Raw genomic sequence first — 22,803 nt, 5'->3', positions numbered from 1 at the left:
CTCATAACGCTTTCACCAATTACGACTTGTATTACAAGTAAAATACCACCAAGACCTTAGAGTGGTGATACTCCAACAAAGGCGAGAAATTATAAACATTAGAACTCGATATAAGTTACATATGATATTCGAAGTGACCATTTGTAATAGGATTCACAATACTCTTAGAATGTCAATTCCCTACTGATGACCAAGTACGTAATGGAATAGAATATTTAACTTTTCTAGTAACTGTCAAATAATCTTCAGGCCAGATGCAGAGACATCAGAAAGAGTTTACAGAAAATTACACAGAATAGAATTCAGCTTACAAAATGAAAACTTAATTTCACTTTTACGTAATGCTATTGACTTCATTGACGACCCTGTTGAATATTGTGGAGCACATCGGATCAAAACGGTTTCTGATAATCTTGTGGTGGTGGCTGCTCCCACGGCCGCAAAAATCCTATACAAAAATGCAAATTAGTTTAGGTACCAAGGACGTAGGAACAGCAGGAGAGGATTCTGCAGAATAAACCTTTATATCTTGTTTTATAAAATCTACAAGTTGACGCATCACATAAAAGTTGCAGTAAATCAATTACTTTAACCTTGGTTATTGACTCTGGGTTTTGTAGGTCGCAATCCGGATACAAATGTTCATGCACACGCCTATCACTCTATCCAGCTATATTTCAATGCACCGATACCCCTATCCCACTTCACTCACAAAGATCATGCTGCAGAGATACTTATCTGATCTTACTTAAATCTTACAAAATCTAAGAATTTCCCATTACAATTGGTAAAACTACACATTTGCTCTGATCAGAAACCTGTCAGAGAGAGAATCAGCAGCAAGATGCCTAATAAAGGACAAAGAAGAGACAGGCAGCTAGAGAATAATAACACACTCCGTAGCATAGCCAGATAGGTAATGCCAGGATTGGCCAAAATCTAGTGCTAAATTGAATATTTCCCATTAGCTTGTCTTGTTCTTCATCCTAAGCTTTTGTATCAACTCAGGAAAGTAATGTCTCAGTAAGACCATTTGCCCCAAACAGCTCAAATCTAACCAAATTAAAAAAAGAAAAAAGCAATAATAAATCTAAATTACCAATTCAACTGTTAGGGTATAGATTTTTAAGTGTCACACAAATATTGGGTGACACGGCTGACATCTGTGGCAGAAAAGTTGAGTGACTTGGTTGGTTCAGAGGTGGAAATCTGAAGGGCAGGGTTAATCAAAGGAACCACACTTGGGTTGATGTGGTTCCAAGCAAACATGGTAGGAATGCATGGCTAAAGAGCATAGAGGGGGAGACCACTGAACATGCGAAGAAGACATGTTTAATCTCCCCTTCTCCCACACCCTTCAAAAAAGAAATCTCCCAAGTCCTAGCAAAATATAGAGAGAAAAGGATCTAGGAGAACCCATATGCAGAAGGTTTTAACATCGGGCATCACAGTGTTATTAACAATAGGGAAAAGGCTATGTGTGTTCCATTTTCGAGAACATAGCATATAGACAGTTATGATCTCGGCCATGTCAAAAGTAACGGAAAGTAGTAGAGCATTAACTAGCTATTCACCCATAATTGCATCATTGAAATTCAACTTACACAAATTACAGGAATTTTTAACACAAAAAGAAAATGACCTATTAGCTATTACTAAAAAAATGCAGCATACCTAGTGGTAGTGGTATCTCTCCCAGTGACATATATATGGAATCATCCTCGGCAAGTGTTCCCTGAAATGAAAATTAAATAAAACATGACGTAATCGTCAAGTCTACAAAAAGTTATATTAAATAAAGCATGTATTTAAGTTCATAATAATCTGAGACTACCATTGGCACGGTTCCGTTATGAAGGCCCATTTCATTGTGAACAGAATTTATGTCGGTCGATACTGAAGAACAGTTTGGAAAATCCGCCCCAAGCAATTCTGATAGCATTAGCCCGTAACCATCCTGAACATCATGTATATCAGCAGTACTTGGAGCATGGTTAGAGAAACCCTCAAGGCCTGAAAACATAGCCTCTGACCTGTGTATTTGAATGACAACGGATTAGTAAGAGAGCTGCAAGGTAAATAAAGAATCTTTAAAACCATATGATCCATCCAATGTTTTCACCAAGAAGAATGATGAAAACTAGATCAATTAGGTCCTTATTGAAAGTGCTATAACTTGGATATAGAATAGAAACATCCAACAAGGTAGACATCAATCTTGAAAAAGAAATTTTTTTGGGGGGGAGGGGGGGGGTGTTCAAAAACATACTTTCTCTCCATATTGTCGATTGGCTTTTCTTCTTGAGTGGAATCACATTCTAGATCAATTACTTCAATCTCTTTGCCAGTTGTTGATTGAGTACTGAATTTGCCAGGTATACTAGTGCGACTCACGGTCAGATCTATATCAACTGGTACAGCTTTCTTAGTTTCAGAAACAGGGGGGTAAATAAGAATTGGATGATTAGCTTGATTTTCATGGACTTCAGACGCTTCCATGAGATTAAGATCACAAGTTCTAAACGAACTTGGCAACGATTGTTTCTCCTCTGAACAATGAAGAATCGATCTATCACCAACTTCTGTGAACTGTGAAGTAGTCATCAGGCTTCCCTGATCAGAGGTCATAGCCACTTTGTCAAGATGTGAAAGATCATCTTCCTCAGTGATCTCTTTCATTCCAATTGTGTTGATGGTTTCAAAGTAACCCTCAGTCCTTGGGGGAAGTGATGGCAACCACTCTTTCACTCTTTTGCTTTCCTCTCTCAAATCATCAACTTCAGCAACACGTTTTTCACCCCTTTCCTCGGACATTGAACCGCAACTTCCATGGTCCAATAGAGTTGCACTAGGTTCACGGTTATTATCATGCATATAACCTAAATCTTGTCCAGAATCAGTTCCAATAGATTGATCTACCTCAGCATTACATGCAGTATCTAATTCTTTCAAATCCTCATCAACATCATCGTGATCAGGTTCTACATTGGACATGTTTGATTCAAGATGTTCCGAGGCATTAGCCACGTCAGATAGTAAATCACCTGCGGAGGAGACTTTGACAGACACATTTTCAGCCAATACTTGAGGTCCTTGAAGATCCCCTGCATCATGAGTGTCTTCATCTCCAACATTCTGTTGCGGATTACCCTTCAAATTCTTGTGTCCACGCAAAGAGCGAGGCTTGGTAGGCACCTTAATAGATTTGAATAGTGAGAGCAAATCAGTAATAGGTTCATTACTCTCCTGATCACTGGACTGAACAGATAAATTCTTTGAGCCGCCGGATTTCTCGGTATCGTCATCGTCAGCAGTGCCATCCTTGACATCCATAACTCCGGCACTTGCATTCTCCATTGCAACCTCCACATCCACATCGCTTTTATCTTTTCCATCAGCAGAAGAAGTTTGTTTCAAGTCCATGGATTCCCCAGAAAGCATATCATTGTCTCCTTCAGCATGCAAAGTATCTCCAGTCTCGGTGCTTGGCACGGTGTCATTGGAATCGGATTTTGGTTTATCAACATCAGCAGCAACACCAATTTGGTGGGGACGGTGCTGTTGCTGATGCAGGTCCTCATCTTTGTGTCTACTAAAACTGTCATCAGCATCATCATTATCCTTACGTTCAGGGGTATACCTAGACCTATCAGACCATGACCCATTCCTCCTAAATTCTCTACCGCCCCAATCCAAACCATTTCCCCTGAAACTTCCTCTCCTCCTGCTACCTTTCTGCCCAAAATCATCAAACCCCATCTTCCTCCTCCCAGATGGAATATCAGTTGCCACCGTATTCCCTAGCCGCGCAAGAGCAGACGTCCGGCCACCTCCCTCGACCGGAAATTCACCGCCCCCAGCACCGCCACCGTGCTTCTTGAAACTGTTATTTTGTTGCCACTTGAAGGAGAGCGCATTGGGGGGCAGCAGCCCCTGAGAGACCAAATACTCCGCAGCAAGACGACCAGCTTCGACGAAGATGTCTCCGCCAGCGAGGAGGGCAACTCTGCGGGAGGAGGAGGAGGTGGAGGGAGGCGGAGGGGGTGCTGGAGGAGGAGGGTGAGAGAAGGGTTTTGGGTTGGGATGGGGTCTTGAGAAGGAGGAATCCCGGTTGAGATGGCGGTAATCGGAGGTGGCATAGAAGCCTCGGGGGCTGCGCTGGCGAGGGTGCATCTCTGTTGGTGGATCGGTGAGTCAACTCAGTTCAGCTCAGCTCTCAGCTCTCAGCTCTCAGCTCAGCTGAATTTGTTGATCAAAGCAAAACATGCAATATATATAATAATAATATGGTGGTGCGACATAAGTGGAGACACCAGATGATTGTAATGAAAAGGTAGAAGAAGGAGAAGGGGATCAGCCTAATCTAATAATTCTAATGGTAATTAGTAATTAGGTTTAGGGGAAGGAAGATGCAGAGAGAGAGAGAGACTCATGAATCTTGCCAATTTACGATGTGATTTCATTTAGCGACATCGAATCTAATAGAATCGATGAGCTGAGTTGAGTACAGAATGAAGAAGGAAGAAGAAGAAGCAAACATCTAACTGAAACAGGCAACAGCTTTGTGTGTTGTTGCACTTTTGCTTCCTTCCACTGCAGCTCGACTACCCACATCATGCCATTTTTTTCTTTCCTTTTTTCCTTTTTTTGGGCTAAATTTTCCCTCTCTTGTTTAATTGTTAGGATTAAGTATTAACTTGTTATTAACACTTTAATCATTTTCTAATCGCCTTTAAAAAATTAGCTAAGCACCATTTGTGTTTATATTTTAATATATATTTTATATTATTAATTAATTTTTTATATATAGTTTGGATTATTATGATTGTAATTTTTATTTATCTGAGATAATATTTAATTTGGTTTCTAAAATTTGAAGTTAAATTTAATTTAATTCTTAAAATTTTAATGCACTCAAATTAGATTTTGAAATTTGTAATTATAATTTGTATTAATTTTTGTGCTAATTTTTGTTAATAATATGTTGATTTGAAATATTAACTTGTTGTGGTTTGGATTCTTCCTTTAAATTTCATATAATTTAAGATTTATTAAAATTTTTAGAAACTTAACTGCTACTTTTATAGTTTCGAATTTTTTAAATTGAACTTATTATTGTCAGCTTTATAGAGATGTTTGAGAGCTAATTAAATTTATACAATATCTAATAGATTTCAATGAAGAGTCTAAATATTAACAAGTTAATGTACAAAATTAACAGGTCGTTCGTAGAAATTAATTTAAGGACTAACACAAATTATTATTATAAATTTTAGAGTTTAAATTGAGTCAAATTGAATATTAACTCTTTTGTATATGAGAGATCAAATATTAAATATTGATTATATGTATACAGTTAATTTGTCACATAAGTATTTAATTAAAAACTCAATAGTAATTATTAAAACCAAATATTTAAAATACAAAATAAGTTGAATTATACTCCATCAAAATGAAAAATTATTGAGACCAGTAATTTTTAATTATTATTTTATCAGTATAGATATTAATTTATATATAAATTTTAAAAAATATGAGTGTAAACGATATTAATTTATATGTGTAAATTCTATTGAATATAAGTAAAAATTATATATTTTTTTGTGTGTAAAATTTTTATAAATATAAGTGTAAAATTATTACTGATTAAATATTAATTAAAAATTATAATATTTATTAATTATATAATATTATTCTAAAAATATTTTTTAATACATAAATTTAATTAGACGATTGTATACAATTTTTTAGACTCTTAGCATTCAATAAATAATTTTTAAAGTATACGGATATAAAGGAAAAGGGTCCAAAACTTGAATTTGCAATATTTTTAAGGGGATGAGTGGAAAACAATCAAAAGTTCAAAACATATTGACATAGACAGGAAAGTATTTTTTAAGGGGTTTTCTGTAAATTTTGACAAATAGAAATGGGTGCTTGTAATTTCGTTTGACCAAAACACGTTTTGGGTGTTCATATTTGTGAAAAGAGAAAAACGCAGGGTGGAGGAGGTGGTGGGAAGTAAAGAAGAAGCAATAAGAAGTGCCACTTTGATTTCATTTGATTCGATTGGAGCCTAAGTCACTTTGCATTTAGGAATTAGGAGCAACGTTCTTAACACTATTCTCTCTCTTACGTTTCACCTTCCTCGCTCGCTTTCGCCATTTGATTCCTGAGATAGCGACGCCACAAGGCCCATTGGAATCATCATCATCCCTTGATTGTATCTTCCAAAAATTACAAAAATTTTGAGAATTGGGATTTCAAATTCGGGATTCATTGAAGCGGTGTGTTTTCAATTTGGATGTTGGGTTTTGGGATTCAAGCCGATCTTCATTGATGGGTTTTTGAAGGAATCTGGGTAAGTTTTCGATGTCCGAGAGCGATCAGAACCGCCTTCTGGGGCTTCCACAAGATGCGGAGCGCGATGTGGAAGCTCAAGTATCGGAACGCTCAGTCGTCGTTAATGGAGGTGGTGGCAGCGGTGGCAGAGGAGGGTTCAGGGATATTCTTAGGCTGCCGGGTCACCGACACAGTTTCAAGCGTCTTGAGAAAGATGTAGATAGAGATAGAGATAGAGATAGAGATGGAGATAGAAGGGATCACCACAATCTTCATAATCACCACTCTCATTTGGATCTTCATGGTGATGAAGATGTCCTTACCGACAGTGCACCTCCAGAATGGGCTTTGCTTCTCATTGGTTGCCTCCTTGGCCTCGCCACCGGCCTCTTCGTTGCTGCTTTCAATAAAGGAGTATGCACCCCCCCTCCCTCCCTCCTCTTTCTCTCTCTGTTTTGCTCTCTAATAAGTAATATATCGAGCTGCTTGCTTTGATGGATTATTCGGACTTGTCCTAATGGCTGGTCGCAATTTTTTTTTTTTTAAATAAGGTAGGTTCACATAATTGATCTAGATTCTAAGATCAACAAGGTTTTATCATGTTTAGGATGCGAGAATCTTGATCTCAATGGCTAGAAACTACGATGTTTAGGATAGATAGTTAGAAAGATTAACACTTCTGAGATCCAGATCATGTTTAAACTTGTTGAATATAATATCATGAATTTAATCTGATGGTATGTAATCATGCTGTCTGCCGTATGCTATGCTTTTACTGGTCGAGTGCGGTGCTGCCAAAATATTTAAATATTTCTCTAATATCAGTAATTAGAAGTGCTGTTTCAATGGTTACAAGGTGGGCTGGTTTAGGAATTAGATAAACCAGGGTCTGTTTTATGGTTACCTTGTACGGCATTGAAGATGAAGTTATAAGAGTCATGAATTTTTCTACCAAAGAGAATGGCATCTTGTTGGGTGTGTATCCTTTCACTGCCGCAGCTTGTTGATATATAGCTACTCTTGGCTGTTTCCTCTTGTGTGCTTGTCAGTCTGCCTCTGCATCGGCTAAGGTTCATGTGATGTATCCACTATCCCACTATCGTTGACATAAAAAGAAATATGATATGCTAGAGCTTTGCCATTTTCTACTCTGAACAAATTCTTAACAGTAGAGGTGACCAAAATCACAAGTGCTCTTTTTTTTTTTTCATTATTGTTTCAATCTAGTCAACAGCTATGGCTTATATAAGTACTCCTATTGCTGTATTCTTTTTATATCTTCTGTGCTACTACTGTGAGACTCTGAAATTATTTAAGGTATTGTCTCTTGGGAATTTGGGCATTAATAAATTTGCTGTCATGGTTGTCAAGCCATCTTTGATGCCTGTTTTTTTAATGTTGTAGTATTGTCATACTGACCTTCTGAAATCATTTGGTTTTGTGGTATCTAGCCACCTATATTCTATTTTTAGACTGGGTTCTTTACCAGCCAATTGTGGAATTCAAATTATCTGATATGTGCTGCTACGTGCTCATTTAGGTGCATCTAATACATGAATGGGCCTGGGCGGGTACTCCAAATGAGGGTGCTGCTTGGCTTCGTTTGCAGAGACTGGCTGATACATGGCATCGGATCCTTTTGATACCTGTCTTTGGAGGAGTCATTGTTGGCATGATGCATGGTTTACTTGAAATACTGGACCAAATAAATCAGTCCACTTCCTCCCAAAGGCAAGGTTTTGATTTGCTCTCTGGAGTATTTCCCACAATAAAGGCTCTCCAAGCTGCAGTCACTTTAGGTACTGGCTGTTCTTTGGGTCCTGAAGGTCCTAGTGTTGATATTGGAAAGTCATGTGCCAATGGATTCTCATTAATGATGGAAAATAACAGAGAAAGAAGAATAGCACTTATTGCAGCTGGTGCGGCAGCTGGAATTTCTTCAGGTAGCCTGGCAATCTTGTTAAAATCACTTTGTGAATCTCATTTAATGCCTATACATTTCATATTATGCTCGTTTGAGCCTTGTTGAACTTTTTAATCATGATTTAACAACCAACAAATTTGTTTAAAGGACAAACTATTTATTGGTGTTCACGTTATTCATGATTGGGAAGATAAACAAAAGGACAATAAATTCTCAAGAATTTGAATTGAGAATTGAGTCCCTGGACAATTTTCTTTGATCCATATCTGGGCACCTAACTTTACTGGATAATTTGATCAATCAACCCTGTGTTTTGTTTCTAATTATGTTTGGTTTAAGAGTAAGGACGGCAGCGTCTGCATTTTTCTTTTGATTTCTATAGATTGGTTATTTTAGCTTTCAATTTTTCTTTCTTCAGGATTCAATGCTGCAGTTGCTGGTTGTTTCTTCGCCATTGAAACAGTGCTGAGGCCTCTTCGTGCAGAAAACTCTCCCCCATTTACAACTGCCATGATTATATTGGCTTCTGTTATCTCCTCCACTGTATCAAACGTTTTACTAGGAACCCACTCAGCTTTTACAGTGCCTGCATATGATTTGAAATCTGCTGCTGGTACTCTCCTTTACCTTGCTGTTTTTGTTATATACAGTTTATGTTCGTGACCATATTGTCTTTGTGCATATATCGTATTTGTTTTGATATGATGGAAAACGTCTCATATATATATACGGACAACAAAGTTTGTTAGAATTAGAATAGAAGATAATACCCAACAGGGGATAACCATCCTTGCATAGATAAAAAGAAAACATCTCTCTTACTCTTTATCCCACCAAAGAGGTAAAACCACAGGAAGTTATCCTGCAAAACTCTGTCATTCCCCCTCAACCATTAACACCAAATAACAGCATTGCATGCACACTGCCAAAAATCATTGCCTTTCTTGAATGAAGTCTTAATTATGAAGTACATGTCTGATACTTCTTCATGATGTTGCTTGCAGAGCTACCTTTATACCTGATATTGGGAATGCTGTGTGGTGTTGTAAGTGTGGCCATGACTCGTTTGGTTGATTGGTTCACTGAATTGTTTGAGTTGATCCAGGAAAAGTTTGGCCTTCCTTTTGTGGTCTGTCCTGCTTTAGGCGGTTTAGGAGCTGGGATCATTGCTCTTAAATATCCTGGAATATTGTATTGGGGTTTCACAAATGTGGAAGAAATTCTCCATACTGGAACTAGTGCTTCAGCTCCTGGAATATGGCTCCTGACTCAATTGGCAGCTGCTAAGGTTATTGCAACAACTCTTTGCAAGGGCTCTGGGCTAGTAGGTGGTCTCTATGCGCCAAGTTTAATGATTGGTTCTGCAGTTGGTGCCGTATTTGGAGGCGTTGCAGCAGAAGTTATCAATTCAGCAATCCCTGGAAATGCTGCTGTGGCCCAACCTCAGGCATATGCTCTTGTAAGTTGACTTCATTGTGCAGTATCTATATTGTATAAATGTCACTGCTGACATCAAGCTTTGTTGATGTAAGCTCATATAATTACAAGTTATTTTTAATTTCTATCACAGGTTGGAATGGCTGCTACGTTAGCATCTGTCTGTTCTGTCCCGTTGACTTCAGTTCTACTGCTGTTTGAACTGACCAAAGATTATAGAATACTGCTTCCTCTCATGGTAATTCTTCAATAAAATTCTTACCCAAAATTACATGATAGTGATAATAAATTGCTCACTTAGTTACATGTGCATTTTTCTGCTGTTCTCCTATTCTTATGTTTAACAAAATGAAAAATTTGCAAACTGCATTCTTTTACCTCGACTGAACAAGAGAAGATGTTTGGTATATTCTTACATGCTCATTTTCTCATTGGTTGTTTCCCTGTATCTTATGTTAAAGCAAGGCAGAAGAAAATTGTTTCTCTATGGCATAATATTTTATTGATTTTACATAATATTTTTATTATAAAGTGAGTACTTTGTTCTATTGTAATTCTTATTGATTACAGTTCTCGTACTGTGTTACTGTAAACTTTGTACCTAGGGGGCTGTTGGATTGGCAATATGGGTTCCCTCTGTGACAAACCGGAAGAAGGAAATTGACAACAAATCTGATACTAGAAACTCACCTAAAGGATATTCTCCAGTTTCACCTGCTGATGAAAATGAAGGTAACTGGAGACAGGCAAATGCTGCTGATGGTTTAGAACTCTCTGTTGTTGGTGATGCTGCTGATCATGAAGCAATTGACGAGGAACTTCATCTCGAAAATCTTAAGGTTGATAAAAGCTTTTAATCAATAAAAATAATCCTTCTCTTGTTAACTCTCCAGCAGAATGCTGACATGTGATCCTTTTTTTTTTGTCCATCAACTTTATGCCTTCATTAATGTCATTATTGCTCTTTTCAGGTTTCTCAGGCCATGTCTGACAGCTATCTGAAGGTTTCATCATCTGCAACCCTGAAAGATGCAATCCAATGCATTCATGATGGCCACCAGAACTGTGTGCTAGTGGTCGATCAAGAAGGTTTTCTGGAAGGAATACTGACATATGGTGACATCAGAAGGTGTCTTCCCGAGAAGTCTAGTGACACTTCTATGAGGGATTCAGGATTTGTGGATGTATGTAGAAAGTGCTTCTGCTCTTTATATATTTAAAAATCATTCTGCAAATTATTCTGGGATTAGTATTTTTGCCCCCTGTTCTTTCCTTTTACAATACATGATAATAGAAAATAATTGAGGGTTCCAATTTCAGAATAAAATCATAACACAAATGGTTTCTATGTTTTGGGTCGGTAGGGATACAATTGCTAAGATGATATATTAAAGCTTTGATGAATGGGTTTTAAATGCAGTGATGAACAAAAACATTAGTGAAATTCATGCCTGGATTTTCCTGTTATACTACTGTGATAAAAATGTCAATTGATTTATTCTTGAAAAATCCCAGTTATACTGTCTACAATACCTGTTGGTTAGTCTTGTCTCAAATAATATTTCAAATTAAATATTTGACAGGCAAATACATGCTTAGTTTCCTCTGTTTGTACTCGGGGTATGACCTATCGTGGACGAGAGCGTGGACTTCTAACCTGTTATCCCAATACCAGTTTGGCTGTGGCCAAGGAGTTAATGGAAGCCAAGGGCATTAAGCAATTACCAGTGGTTAAACGTGGTGGAGATCGCAACAGGGAGAGGAAGCGGAGAATTGCTGGTCTTCTTCACTATGATGCACTATGGCATTGTCTCAGGTTAACTTATAATCTATACTTGTTTATACTTTAATTTCTGTTTCCCTACCTAACACTAAAGCTGGGTTTCTCATTTCATCACATAAAATACTTGCAGATAATTTTTGTTATGCAAACTATGTATGTTAATCAGAATTAAAATGTTGAAGTGCTGCAGCATACTGTAGATGTCAAGACTTGAGTTTAGGTTTATAGCTCTTTCTTCATTGCCATGTGTGTTTGTGAATGTTTTATCAGACATATTTAGTTGCTGAGTATATACATATTCTTTCTTTAAATTTTTTTCTTGCTAGAGGAGATCTAGATGATCATAAATGAATTTTTCTTTCTGTGGTTTGAACATAATTGTTATGCCATTTGATCTATGTTGTTAATCCCATGTAGTGGTATAAGACTTGGCCACTGCTGCAATTGGATAATGTTTAGATACCTTTTTCATGTGATACTGAACGAATTTATAAGAATTATTTTAGCCGAAGTTATTCATGGTGCATTTGATATTTTGCAGGAAAGAGATTAACCATCGGAAGGAAGTGAATCGAAATAGGAGAGAAAACCATTTGGCTGTGGAAACTGCAAACGGGCATTAGCTTGGTTACCCTCACCAAAGAAACAGTGAGGAGGTAGCATGGATCTCCTTGATTACCCTTTTGAAAGCCAAGTTATGAGTGAAGACTGATTATATAAGTTGATGTATATTTTAGTGCCTCAATCCAATGGTGACAAGTTAAGCTGAGATTCTTTTGCATAATTTAGCAAAGTGCATCTTGTAAAGTAACTATAAGAAAGAAGCAAATGAATATCGAATACAATGAGATTTGAAAAGCATATTCGTGTGTCTTAATAATCAATCTGTTACTCACCTAACCATTTAACATGTATGATTATAAGGCTTCTTTCAACTACTAAAAGTCAAGTCAACAAATATGAACAATATAGATAGTTGAGGAGTGAGTGAGAGAGAGAGAGAGAGAGAGAGAGAGAGAAAGAGAGAAAGAAAGAAAGAGAAAGATGGAAGAAAGAATAGTGTTGTATGCAGCTCCGAGCATAGGCCACATAGTTTCAATGGTTGAAGTGGCCAAACGCCTGTCCCTCCGTCGCCACAACATCACCATCCTCCTTACCACCGGCTTCCTCGACCATCCTTCCACCGACGCCTACATCCACCGCATCTCCACCGACCACCCTTCCATCTCCTTCCACCGCTTCCCCCATTCTGACCCTCCTCCCCCCGGCACCCTCAGCCTCACCGCAAGGGCCTTACACTTCATTCGCAACAACGTCCCCAACGTCACCTCCGCACTCACCCTCATCTCCAAGACCTCCACCATCAAAGCCTTCGTCATCGACATCTTCTGCACCTCCGCCATGGACGCAGCCTCCTCCATGGGAATCCCCGTCTACTACTTCTTCACCTCCGGCGCTGCCATGATTGCGCTCTACATCTACTTCCCGTTGATCCACGAGCAGACGGAGAAGTCGCTGAAGGATCTGAAGGTGGAGCTGAGGGTGCCGGGGATGACGGCGGGGGTGAGGGCGTGGGAGATGCCGGAGCCGTTGCTGGATAGGGAGGACCCCTGTTACGAGGAAATGGTGTATTTCTGCAGGCAGCTTCCAAGATCGAGTGGGATCATGGTCAACACTTTCAGAGAGCTGGAAGTCAACGCCGTTAAGGCCATTGAAGAAGGTCTTTGCTTTCCCGACCAGAAAGAAAGGCCTCCCGTTTATTACATTGGCCCCTTGATCGCCGATCCCAGTGATCAACAGCATCAATCTGGTGGAGAAAGCAAAGATTGCTTGTCATGGTTGGAGAAACAACCAAGTAAAAGTGTGGTGTACCTGTGTTTCGGAAGCAGAGGATCGTTCTCAGTGGAGCAGCTGAGAGAGATAGCTCAAGCCTTGGAGCGGAGCGCCCAAAGGTTCTTGTGGGTCGTCAAGAGCCCCCCACTGCATCCAGGAACCAACCAGTTACTTGCTGATCAAGACAACTTTGACCCCATTTCAGTGCTGCCAACTGGCTTCACCCACAGGACCCAAGACAGGGGCATGGTAGTGGCCTCGTGGGCCCCCCAGGTTGAGGTCCTCAGTCGTCAATCCGTGGGAGCCTTCGTCACTCACTGCGGCTGGAACTCTGTTCTCGAAGCTGTGGTTGCTGGGGTGCCCATGATTGCTTGGCCGCTCTATGCGGAGCAGCACGTGAACAGGAACGTCATGGTGGAGGACATGAAGGTGGCTCTTGCGGTGGATCAGACTCAAGAACACGGTGGGCTCGTCAGTGCCCAAGAGGTGGAGAGGGTGGTGAGGATGGTCATGGAGTCTGATGGGAAAGGGAAGGATTTAAGGGACAGCATTTCCAAGATGAAGGACATGGCTTTAGCTGCACTTTCAGAAACGGGTTCATCCTCTGCATCACTTGCCAACTTGGTTCAATCATGGACGCAGTAGTGATATTATTATTATTATTATTATTATTATTATGCATGTAATTTATCATGGATTGTTTTTGAAATATTTCATGGATTGATTTTGAAATATTATGTTTTTGTCAAATGATTTTGAATAATTGTTCAATCCTTCTATTACCAAGAGTTTCTTTTGTTAATTTTTTTGGGTACATATGACTGGTATTCTTGAATTAGAGCAGAATAAACTACATATACCTTTTGACATATCATGAAGAATGTCAACACATTACACAAGAGACTGGATAAGAATAACTGATGAAAAAGTTCACCTATGTAAATGTATGCCTGCGCATTACATACGCATATATATATATATATGTATGTATGTATATATATATTTGTGAATGTAAAACATTGGGGTTTCCTTTAAAGAAAGAATAAAGGAATGAAATTTCACATGTGAGGTCCAAGGGGCATGCGACTCATGAGATCTTGGTATGAGCCACTGGGCAGGTTATGACGCTCAGGAATAGGCTCCACATTTGGTTCACCCTTGGGCAACATGAACCCCATCTCATTAGGAGGACGTTGTTGTTGCGTTGCCAAGAATGGATGAACTGGCATCACAGGAAGCTTTGATTGCCCGGGGCCGAATCCAGGCATCGCCAAGTTCGGCAGAAGAGGTTGATTCATTCCAAAGGAGAAGCCATGTGGAGGTCCTAGCTGCTGCCTCCCAGGTAGGTTGAATGCACCGAGGGCAGGAGGCCTCTCAAGCCTTCCAATGCCACCGGGAACTTGAGTTGGTTCAGGTCTGTGAACATGGGGTTGCAGAACGCCAGGTGCTTGCCCGGGAACACTGCCAGAAGCGTTAGCATTGACATGACTGCTAGAGCGTGCGGCAGGAACATCATGGTTGTGCTTGCCCTCGTATGTGGTGATTACAGATTTAAGGTCATGTGATGCTCTCTCAACGTGTTTCCTCACAGTGCAGCCTGCATTGGTGCACTTGTAGTAACTCCTGCAGCAATACAGAAACAGGCCAATCCCCAGTTTAGCTTTGCAAGTTGCAACATAAAGTACATGAAATTGAATGGGATAAAGAGATCAACAAAATAGTTAAGAGGATTATGGCTACCTCGGGTTGGGATTTCCTTTGACAACCTTCTGCCCATATTTCCTCCACCTATAACCATCGTCAAGGATGTCTACTTCGCTGGTAGTTTGTACAACAACTCTAGGTTCGCGAATAGCTCTAGTAGCTCCACTCAACTCTGTTGCATATGATTCCAGTTTCCTGAGAATTAAATAGTTGACTTCATTTATGCAAATAATAGTTTCTGAAATTATTTTTATTTAAAAGAAAAAAAACAAAAGAAGCAATGCCAAGTACCTTCTTTTAGATTCTGATTCATCTCCTTCCCCATCATAACCTAATGATACACTACCATGAGTACCTCGATCATCATCATCATCTTCATTAGAAAAAGTAGAAGATGCATCCACCGCATCTCCCGAGTCAAACTGAGTACCATTTTGAGCCTGTGAATTGGTAGACTGGTTACAATACTCGGGGGCAACAGATGCTGATGATGTCACTTCAAGGTTGTCATTCTTCCAATTAGCAGCTCCGGCTACATTCCCCTTCTGTAAATTAGCCCAGCCCAGCTCTCCATCGCTGCCACTTTGTCGTTCAACATGCTCCGGATTGTCCATTTGCATGTCACTTGGAGGGTTGGCTGAAGCTATTCCTGAGCGGCGATTCGGAGGAGGTTTAGGATGGTTGTGTGCTCCCTTATAGATGATCTCTGTTATGTGGCCTTCATGAGATCGTTCTACTTTCTTTTTCACAGGACAATTTGGATGTGTACACTTGTAGTAACTTCGTGGGTACTCGCTACCCTTAACTTGCTTCTGGCCATATTTTCTCCAATTATATCCATCTTCAGATGGTGCACCACCAAAACCAGCAGCCATTGAGTCACCATTCCCTCTTGGCTCTCCCTCTTCATCTCCTTGCTCTTCAAGTTGTGGCGAATGCTCAAGGCTAACACCGACAGTATCCTGTTGAGGAGATGACTCAATAAAGTCTGGCTGAAGATGGAGGCCATTTTTATTCTGAGTTTGAGATTTTACTACATCAGCACTTCGCGATTGAAAAGAATGTTCCGACTGAACATGGACCTCCACACCAGGAAGAGATTGTTGAGCTATTGTAGTAGGATTCATCTGCAAACAGGAGACAGAATAAATAACCCAAATGGATACAGATCCACATGCCATTGCCTAGGCACAACTATCAACTCTCTAAATATCCCATATTATGTGCATACGAAGATAATTAAATCAAATGTGTTAACTGTTTTACACCATATGACTTGTCAAGTTTTTGTACATATGGCATGCCATATTGGATTAAAATTTAAATCCTAACCTTCAGTGGCAAAGAAATGCTTCTAGGATGTACTTACTTTTCTGGCAGCGCCTTGATAAAAAGAGGAGCCTAAATCTGTTGTAGGCTTGAACGCAAAGGATGATGCATAAATATCATCAAAGCTGTTATCTTTGCATCTTTCAGGAGCATCGGATGATATGTTGCCGTTTGAGATGAACGGAAACTTTCCAGTTGTTGGAGATGGCTGTGCCTGCAATTATACAAACTCATTACAAGGCATATAACAAAGTGTTATAGCTTCCAAGTTAAATGTGAAAAGCACTACAACATAAACTTCTCTCACCAGTGAATTTGTAAGGAAGACCGGAGAATCTAAAAGGGTGGTAGGACTTAGACCAGGTGGTATGGTCAAGTATGGAGAAGGAACATCAGAATTGAGTGAAAGGTCAGTAGATCTAATGGTGTCAGTGTTCAACCTGGGTGCATTGAACCCTGCTCTAGCTGCCATCCTCTCAACAAGACCACCCCGTGACACCAACTTCTGATCACCATCTTGTGCTCCATCACCACCTGGAGGAGGGTCTGACATTGATCTTGCTACATTATCCTCCCCTAACATTACAGAGAAAAAGGTTCTGGGACTCGGGCTAGGACCACTCCAATCCCCGGGGACCCCAACATTTTCATCAATCCCAGCCATTCACACCTCCCTTTCGGAACACCTAAATTGCATCACCAAAATTTCTCAATACATTCTATAACGCCAACAAAAAACAAGAATATGTATGTATAATTATTTAATCTGCTGCCAAAAAGAGACAATCACACCAAAGCGAGAAAATGAACCAGATGACAATGTCCATGCTTTCAACCATTAAAGATTTCATACCCCATCTTTGCTTAATTGCCACCTTGGAAATGGGACACAAAAGAGCTAAAAACGGAACATGAAAATCTGACCCAATTCACGAAATGCAATGAACAACATTGTTTGGAATCGCCAAAATCAACAAAACCACGAGGTTAAAAAAGAAGGAAAGAGAATGTTGAGAGAGTTTACCTAAAAAGTGATGATTTGTTGAGAGCAAACAACAAAACAGAACCATAAAAGGAGAAGGAGAAGGAGAAGCAGCCAGCAGCACCAGAACAACAACGATTGAAGCAGAGAATCGGATCCGACAACCCCGAACCCGACCCAGAAGGTGTTTGGGTTCGGTGTGTTAGAAGAAGTAAAATTGATCTAGCAATATTATAAGACAATAACAACAACAACGTTGTTTTGTGTTGTGTTCTTACCACGCAGTTGTTGTTGTTGTTATCATCTATCAGCTGTTCTCTTCTGTCTGTAAAACATGTCTCTCCTCTCTTTTGTGTTTTTCTTTTTCTTTGCAATGAAATGATTGTGCTATTGAATGATGAATAAAGCAGCCTGACTGGAGAATAGTTCCAAAAAGAGAACCATATTTTATTTTTTCTTCTTTAAATTTACTAAATTAAAAAATGTAATTACAGCTCTTTTAAATATACTATTAGTTTATTAATATCATTATTAAAGCAAAAGTAAAGAAGGACTTTGTGGGGAAGGTGGATGAGAAAAGAGAGATAATTGTGAAATGGTGGTGGACCTCTAAAATCAATGGAATCTTTGACACATACCTCACCTCCTATCTTTAAATCTTTTTCCAAACACAACCTTATTTTCATTTTCTTTCTCTCTTTTTATTTTTTATTTTTTTGGCATGTTTTAAATAATAGCATCACCAAGTTTTTAATTCGTCTTTTTTAGGGTATTATGCTGCAATAATAGGATCGACTATTATTTTTTTTACCATGTAAATGAAGAAAGACTATTTAAACTGTTTGTTTTTACTCCAAATTTAGGGAGGTTGGTACCATTTTTGTCACTTTCAGTAGAACAAACCCAGCTGGCCTTGTAGTCATTAGTTGTGTGAAATGAGAAAACGTGTGGTTGCTTTGCATTTGAGGATCTCATCATTTTTATTTGGTTAATTAATTACACTTCTTGTAGTAGTCCTCTTAATTTTACATGCCATTGGCACAAGTAATGTCTCCCTTCTTTTTTATCATTATGCAACATTAAAAGAAAAAAATAATAGTGTAATTAACATCACCCAACTATTCATTCATTTTGCTCATGTGAAAGTGACATAAAGCATATCAATATTCACGTTGATTTCAATGTGATGTATGCCAAGATACAGAACTTTCAGTATATTTCAAGAGAAGACAAAATGTTGAACAAATATGAATGATTCAAAATTTGGTACAAGTGAAGAACAAAGTCAAAAATGTAATTGAACTTTTTGAGTGTGAGATGCATGCTAAGTTAATTGAGGTGAAAGGAGAGAAAATGCATGGCTGCCAAACACTTGGAAGTTGGAACCATGAAATGCAATTCCAGCTTTGTAACCAATGGGAGTGGATCCTCTCCAGTGAAGAAAAAACTGGATAATGTCAATTATTTAATCTTATCCTTCATTATTCTCTTTCATATTTATTTTTTGTCCCACTTATAAAATTAATGGTGAGAAATCACACTTCATTTTCTTAAATATTAAAAAAAAACTGGAGAGGATCTATTTACCGCCATATATACAGCTCGATCGGCACATTATAGTTAGTTTTACACCCTGTGGTTCTCCTCTCTTCTTAAATCACACACTTACCATTTTTAGCTTTGCATCATAACCGAAATTAAGACAAAATATATCTGCTTCAACTTGATTCTAACGTCATGTTTAGTCTTTGATGCGGTAATGTTTGTTAGCGACAATTTTGGTTTATACTTTATAGCATGTAGTATGTCTTGTACTTCAAGGAAGCAAAAAAAAAAAAAAATTTATATAAACCTAGTGTGTTGCAGCGACTATTAGTTTGTTCAAATCGAATAATATAGACCAAAGTTTATTGCACTTAGGGGAATTATCTTTACTTGTAAGATCCAAAATATTTTGCTTTTGAAAAATCTCAAAGGAAAATTAAGTAAAGCCATGTAGCCATTAAGTTAAGGACACATGATAGGCCATGCTCAATTATTCTTTCAACACTTGCGATTTGATATCATTTATATTTTGAAATATCTATTTAAGAAAATCGAATATATAAGATGTAACCATTAAATAATAGATTGATAATATTTGCATTTTAAACGTTATGTTGGTGTAGGTGAACATGACGAGGACGTTGTGATAGAGACGAATTAACGAAGTAAAATATACGGTGCTCTCGAAGAATAAACAATGAACGAAAAAATTCTAATTTCCAATTAATTAGGCTTAGAAAATGATAAGGAGAAGAAAATGTACATGCGTATCTATTCATGAGATGCGTTACGAAATTGCAGTCTATGGCCTAGATGTATAAACGATAATTAAAAAAGGACAAACACATGAACCCTTTTCAGAGAATTAAGCAAGTTTGTTAACTCTCACTAATATTTTATTAGTATTGATTAGCAAAGCTTCGATCGATCCCATTTTTTGTCTTTCTTGGATTACTAGTTTATTATTACCACTTGTATACAGGAGATATCTGTATCCAATTTTCTTTTTTTAATTTTTTCTCTTTTGATCTTGTGAAATATGATTTTATACAAAGACTTAAATGGAAAAAAAAAATTAGAGAAAGTCAGTAAAAAATTTCATCAATAATTACTTTATAGGTGAACAATAATATTAATAGAAAAGGGTACTATTCTATGGACATTCTATATATAATTGTAATATTTTATTGTAAAGGTAAAGTGAGACTCGGTACTCTTGGAGGAACTGTATTCAGTATCTTGGTCAATGGCTAATAAGAAAAGAAAAAGTGAATTTAAAAGGAAGAAGAAGAAATCAAGGGTAGATATCCTTTTGAATAAAAAGTTCTTCCTTTGGAGGATATAGGAATCTCTGATAAAATTAGCATTAGTCTGAAACAAGCTTCTCTCCATAGTTCTATACACATGTAAGCTATCACTTTGTCACAATCCAATATTTTTGGAAACTAGCACCAGCTGCAAGGCAAGGCAAGTTGCAGAGTAAAGCTTGGGAACTTGGAACACATATATTTGATGTTCACGTTTTTATGATCCTTATTGCAGTGATGTTTTATCTTCACAAGTGATTAAAATCCTATTCTTAATATATATGACTTATTTTGTTGGTTTCTATAGCATAGGATTAGAACTCCTCAAAATAAAAAGTTACAAATTCTTTTTTATTAGTAGTGTACTATGACCTGTTAAGATCATGCTAGTTTTCTATGGTGACATGCTAGTTTTCTATGTAACTTTCAGTCAAAATTCGCAACTGTCCATTAATGCAGGATTGAAAAAGTAAAAAGTTAAGATCTAAATTTGGTTCACCTATGTAATGTCATTCGACTCATTACAGTATGCAATAGTAATTATTCCTGAGAGTGAGGGGAGAAAAATTGGAAAAAGTATTCTAAGGACAGTGCATGCAGAAGTCTTAATTTCTTTTTATTTTTAATTTCCCTTTTCCTTTTCAGAATATCATAAAATTTCAATAATTGATGAGAAAAAGGAGGAAAGTAACATATGGAGTTTGACTAGGTGACTCCAATATAATTTCATAATGCAGAACCAAAAACAAGATATAACAAAAGTAGTTTTCATTGCCTTCATTTATATACATACATAAGATTCTAGCATTTATAAACAATAACAATTTTAAGTTGCATCATATGAATGACACAAGGGAGCAAAACTGTGCTAGTAATGACAGAAAAGAATGAAAAAGAAAAACATGGCATTGAAAGCATTAGCAAAATTGAGGTTGACCATGAGATCACAGAAATTAATAGGAAAAAAAATAATGTATCTACCAATTTCATGTGACTGAAAACACAACCACCATAGCCTTTGTCTTATATATACATTGATCAAAAGGTGAAAGAACCCTTTTCCAATTTCAAAAGGATAGATGAGAACAGAATTGCTTTCATTTTTCAAAGGGTTTTGAGTCTTGCAGTAATTCTTGTTATGCTTCCTTAATGACATTGCATTTCATAGAGAAGGCATCAAGGACATCATTATCTGTATCAGCTTGAATCTCCTTAAACATTGCCATGACTTGAATCATAGTTGGTCTCCGATACGGTCTCTCATCTAAACACTCAAAGGCAATTCTCAAACACTGGTAGAGTTCACCTTCACTAGATGCTTGCTTGATTAAGTGAGGATCTAGAATTTCACTACTTCTTTTCTCTTTGTGAAGTTGCTTACACCATCCAACCAGATTGTTGTCATCGCCAAACTCCGACGAGTCAATCGGCCTCTTCCCGGATAAAAGCTCTAGAAGTATGACACCATAACTATAGACATCACCCTTTGTTGTGCACCTAAAACTCTGATAGTACTCAGGAGGTACATAACCTGGTGTTCCAGCAAGTGTGCTCACACTGAGATGAGTGTCCAGGGCATTAACCAATCTTGCCATGCCAAAATCTGAAACTCTAGCCTCAAAATTTTCATCAAGAAGAATGTTGCTGGACTTCATGTCGCGGTGTATAATGTGAGGAATACAACTATGGTGTAGAAATGCAAGTCCTCTTGCTGACCCTATGGCAATCTTCTTTCTTGCTCCCCAATCAAGCTTCGATCTGGCACGATCATGAAGAACAGCCTCTAGACTTCCCCATTTCATGTACTCATACACAAGAAGCCTCTCCTCTCCAATTTTACAGTAACCGAGCAATGGAACAAGGTTTCTGTGCTTAATCTTTCCAATGGTTTCCATTTCAGCCATGAACTCTCTGTCTCCCTGGCCTGTTACATGAATAAGCTTCTTGATAGCAACAACACAACCATCTTTCAGCTTAGCCTTGTAGACTTCACCAAAACCACCAGACCCTATCAAGGTTTCGGCACTGAAACCGTTAGTAGCCTCGAGAAGATGCGCGAATGTCAACTTTCGCAGTGGTTTCTCAAAGGTGGCAACATTGATGCTGAGAGGCTCAGGAATGCTTGATAGTTTCCAACTGCTGCTACCTGAAGTTGGAAGACTTTCTATGTACTTTTCTCTCTGTTCCTCCTTCCAATGGTACTTCTTCACTTGATACAAAGCAAGAACAAAGGCAACAAAAAACAAGACAAAGAAAACAAGGCCAATCACAATCCCGGTCACAATAGGTTGCTTCTTCTTCCAAGCATGGAAACCTGCTGCATGATTCCGATTCAAAGCGCCGTGGCAAGGGGGCAAAGGAACACCACAAAGATTAGAGTTGTTTTCGTATCTAGATGAAGGGAAAGTTGTTAGCTGACCACCGGTGGGAATGGTGCCTGTGAGGTTATTATTGGAGACATCAAGGTCACTCAGAAAAGATAGAGCTCCTAATGAAGCAGGGATGAGTCCTTGAAGGTTATTGTGGGAGAGATCAAGCACTCCTATTGCTTTTAGACCACCAAAGCTCTCTGGAATGTTCCCAATCAGCTTATTGTGTCCCAGATTCAGGACCTGTA

At 38.3% G+C, this 22,803-nt stretch overlaps 5 protein-coding genes across 5 annotated transcripts in view; 2 read left to right on the top strand and 3 right to left on the bottom strand.

The window, feature by feature from the left end:
• Nucleotides 1–10: 10 nt before the first annotated feature.
• LOC107491525 (uncharacterized protein At4g26450) lies at nt 11–4,651 on the bottom strand. The gene is made up of 4 exons (XM_016112376.3): nt 2,270–4,651; nt 1,835–2,033; nt 1,675–1,735; nt 11–448 (listed from the first exon to the last, which is right to left on the bottom strand). The coding sequence occupies exons 1-4, from the start codon at nt 4,171–4,173 to the stop codon at nt 393–395; spliced, it is 2,220 nt and encodes a 739-aa protein (XP_015967862.1). The 5' UTR covers nt 4,174–4,651; the 3' UTR covers nt 11–392.
• Nucleotides 4,652–5,958: 1,307 nt separating this feature from the next.
• On the top strand, nt 5,959–12,347 carry LOC107491524 (chloride channel protein CLC-f). The gene is made up of 9 exons (XM_016112375.3): nt 5,959–6,756; nt 7,883–8,285; nt 8,685–8,879; nt 9,271–9,725; nt 9,837–9,941; nt 10,309–10,542; nt 10,675–10,887; nt 11,287–11,519; nt 12,028–12,347. Exons 1-9 carry the CDS (start codon nt 6,373–6,375, stop codon nt 12,107–12,109), a joined length of 2,304 nt encoding a protein of 767 aa, XP_015967861.1. The 5' UTR covers nt 5,959–6,372; the 3' UTR covers nt 12,110–12,347.
• A 39-nt stretch (nt 12,348–12,386) lies between these two features.
• Nucleotides 12,387–14,105, top strand: LOC107491529 (UDP-glycosyltransferase 88F4). Its single transcript, XM_016112379.3, has one exon. The coding sequence runs from the start codon at nt 12,531–12,533 to the stop codon at nt 13,962–13,964; it is 1,434 nt and encodes a 477-aa protein (XP_015967865.1). The 5' UTR covers nt 12,387–12,530; the 3' UTR covers nt 13,965–14,105.
• A 37-nt stretch (nt 14,106–14,142) lies between these two features.
• Nucleotides 14,143–17,727, bottom strand: LOC107491526 (probable WRKY transcription factor 2). Its single transcript, XM_016112377.3, has 6 exons — nt 17,377–17,727; nt 16,660–17,038; nt 16,393–16,566; nt 15,315–16,150; nt 15,060–15,218; nt 14,143–14,942 (listed from the first exon to the last, which is right to left on the bottom strand). Exons 2-6 carry the CDS (start codon nt 17,014–17,016, stop codon nt 14,378–14,380), a joined length of 2,091 nt encoding a protein of 696 aa, XP_015967863.1. The 5' UTR covers nt 17,017–17,038; nt 17,377–17,727; the 3' UTR covers nt 14,143–14,377.
• A 3,471-nt stretch (nt 17,728–21,198) lies between these two features.
• LOC107491442 (serine/threonine-protein kinase BRI1-like 1) overlaps nt 21,199–22,803 on the bottom strand; it is a 3,941-nt gene continuing 2,336 nt past the window's right edge. The window contains 1 exon segment of the mRNA XM_021143671.2: nt 21,199–22,803. This exon segment is cut by the window's right edge and continues 56 nt beyond it. Coding sequence (XP_020999330.1) covers nt 21,323–22,803 — 1,481 coding nt within the window. The 3' untranslated portion in view covers nt 21,199–21,322.

The sequence above is a fragment of the Arachis duranensis genome, chromosome 5 (genome assembly GCF_000817695.3).
Source record: "Arachis duranensis cultivar V14167 chromosome 5, aradu.V14167.gnm2.J7QH, whole genome shotgun sequence".
NCBI lineage: Eukaryota > Viridiplantae > Streptophyta > Magnoliopsida > Fabales > Fabaceae > Arachis > Arachis duranensis.
Note: the sequence above shows the minus strand (reverse complement) of the source record. Positions and strands in the feature narration are given on the sequence as shown.

What these genes read in the sequence shown, in the direction of transcription:
- LOC107491526 (XM_016112377.3), bottom strand. Translation starts at nt 17,016, where the DNA reads ATGGCTGGGATTGATGAAAATGTTGGGGTCCCCGGGGATTGGAGTGGT. An exon ending in TCTTCCTTACAAATTCACTG is followed by an intron (nt 16,567 to 16,659) that starts GTGAGAGAAGTT and finishes GTATAATTGCAG; the next exon opens with GCACAGCCATCTCCAACAAC. An exon ending in GAATCAGAATCTAAAAGAAG is followed by an intron (nt 15,219 to 15,314) that starts GTACTTGGCATT and finishes TTTAATTCTCAG; the next exon opens with GAAACTGGAATCATATGCAA.
- LOC107491525 (XM_016112376.3), bottom strand. Translation starts at nt 4,173, where the DNA reads ATGCACCCTCGCCAGCGCAGCCCCCGAGGCTTCTATGCCACCTCCGAT. An exon ending in ATCGACAATATGGAGAGAAA is followed by an intron (nt 2,034 to 2,269) that starts GTATGTTTTTGA and finishes TCAAATACACAG; the next exon opens with GTCAGAGGCTATGTTTTCAG. An exon ending in ATAACGGAACCGTGCCAATG is followed by an intron (nt 1,736 to 1,834) that starts GTAGTCTCAGAT and finishes TTTTCATTTCAG; the next exon opens with GGAACACTTGCCGAGGATGA.
- LOC107491524 (XM_016112375.3), top strand. Translation starts at nt 6,373, where the DNA reads ATGTCCGAGAGCGATCAGAACCGCCTTCTGGGGCTTCCACAAGATGCG. An exon ending in GGCAGCTGGAATTTCTTCAG is followed by an intron (nt 8,286 to 8,684) that starts GTAGCCTGGCAA and finishes TTCTTTCTTCAG; the next exon opens with GATTCAATGCTGCAGTTGCT. An exon ending in TTCATCTCGAAAATCTTAAG is followed by an intron (nt 10,543 to 10,674) that starts GTTGATAAAAGC and finishes TGCTCTTTTCAG; the next exon opens with GTTTCTCAGGCCATGTCTGA.
- LOC107491529 (XM_016112379.3), top strand. Translation starts at nt 12,531, where the DNA reads ATGGAAGAAAGAATAGTGTTGTATGCAGCTCCGAGCATAGGCCACATA.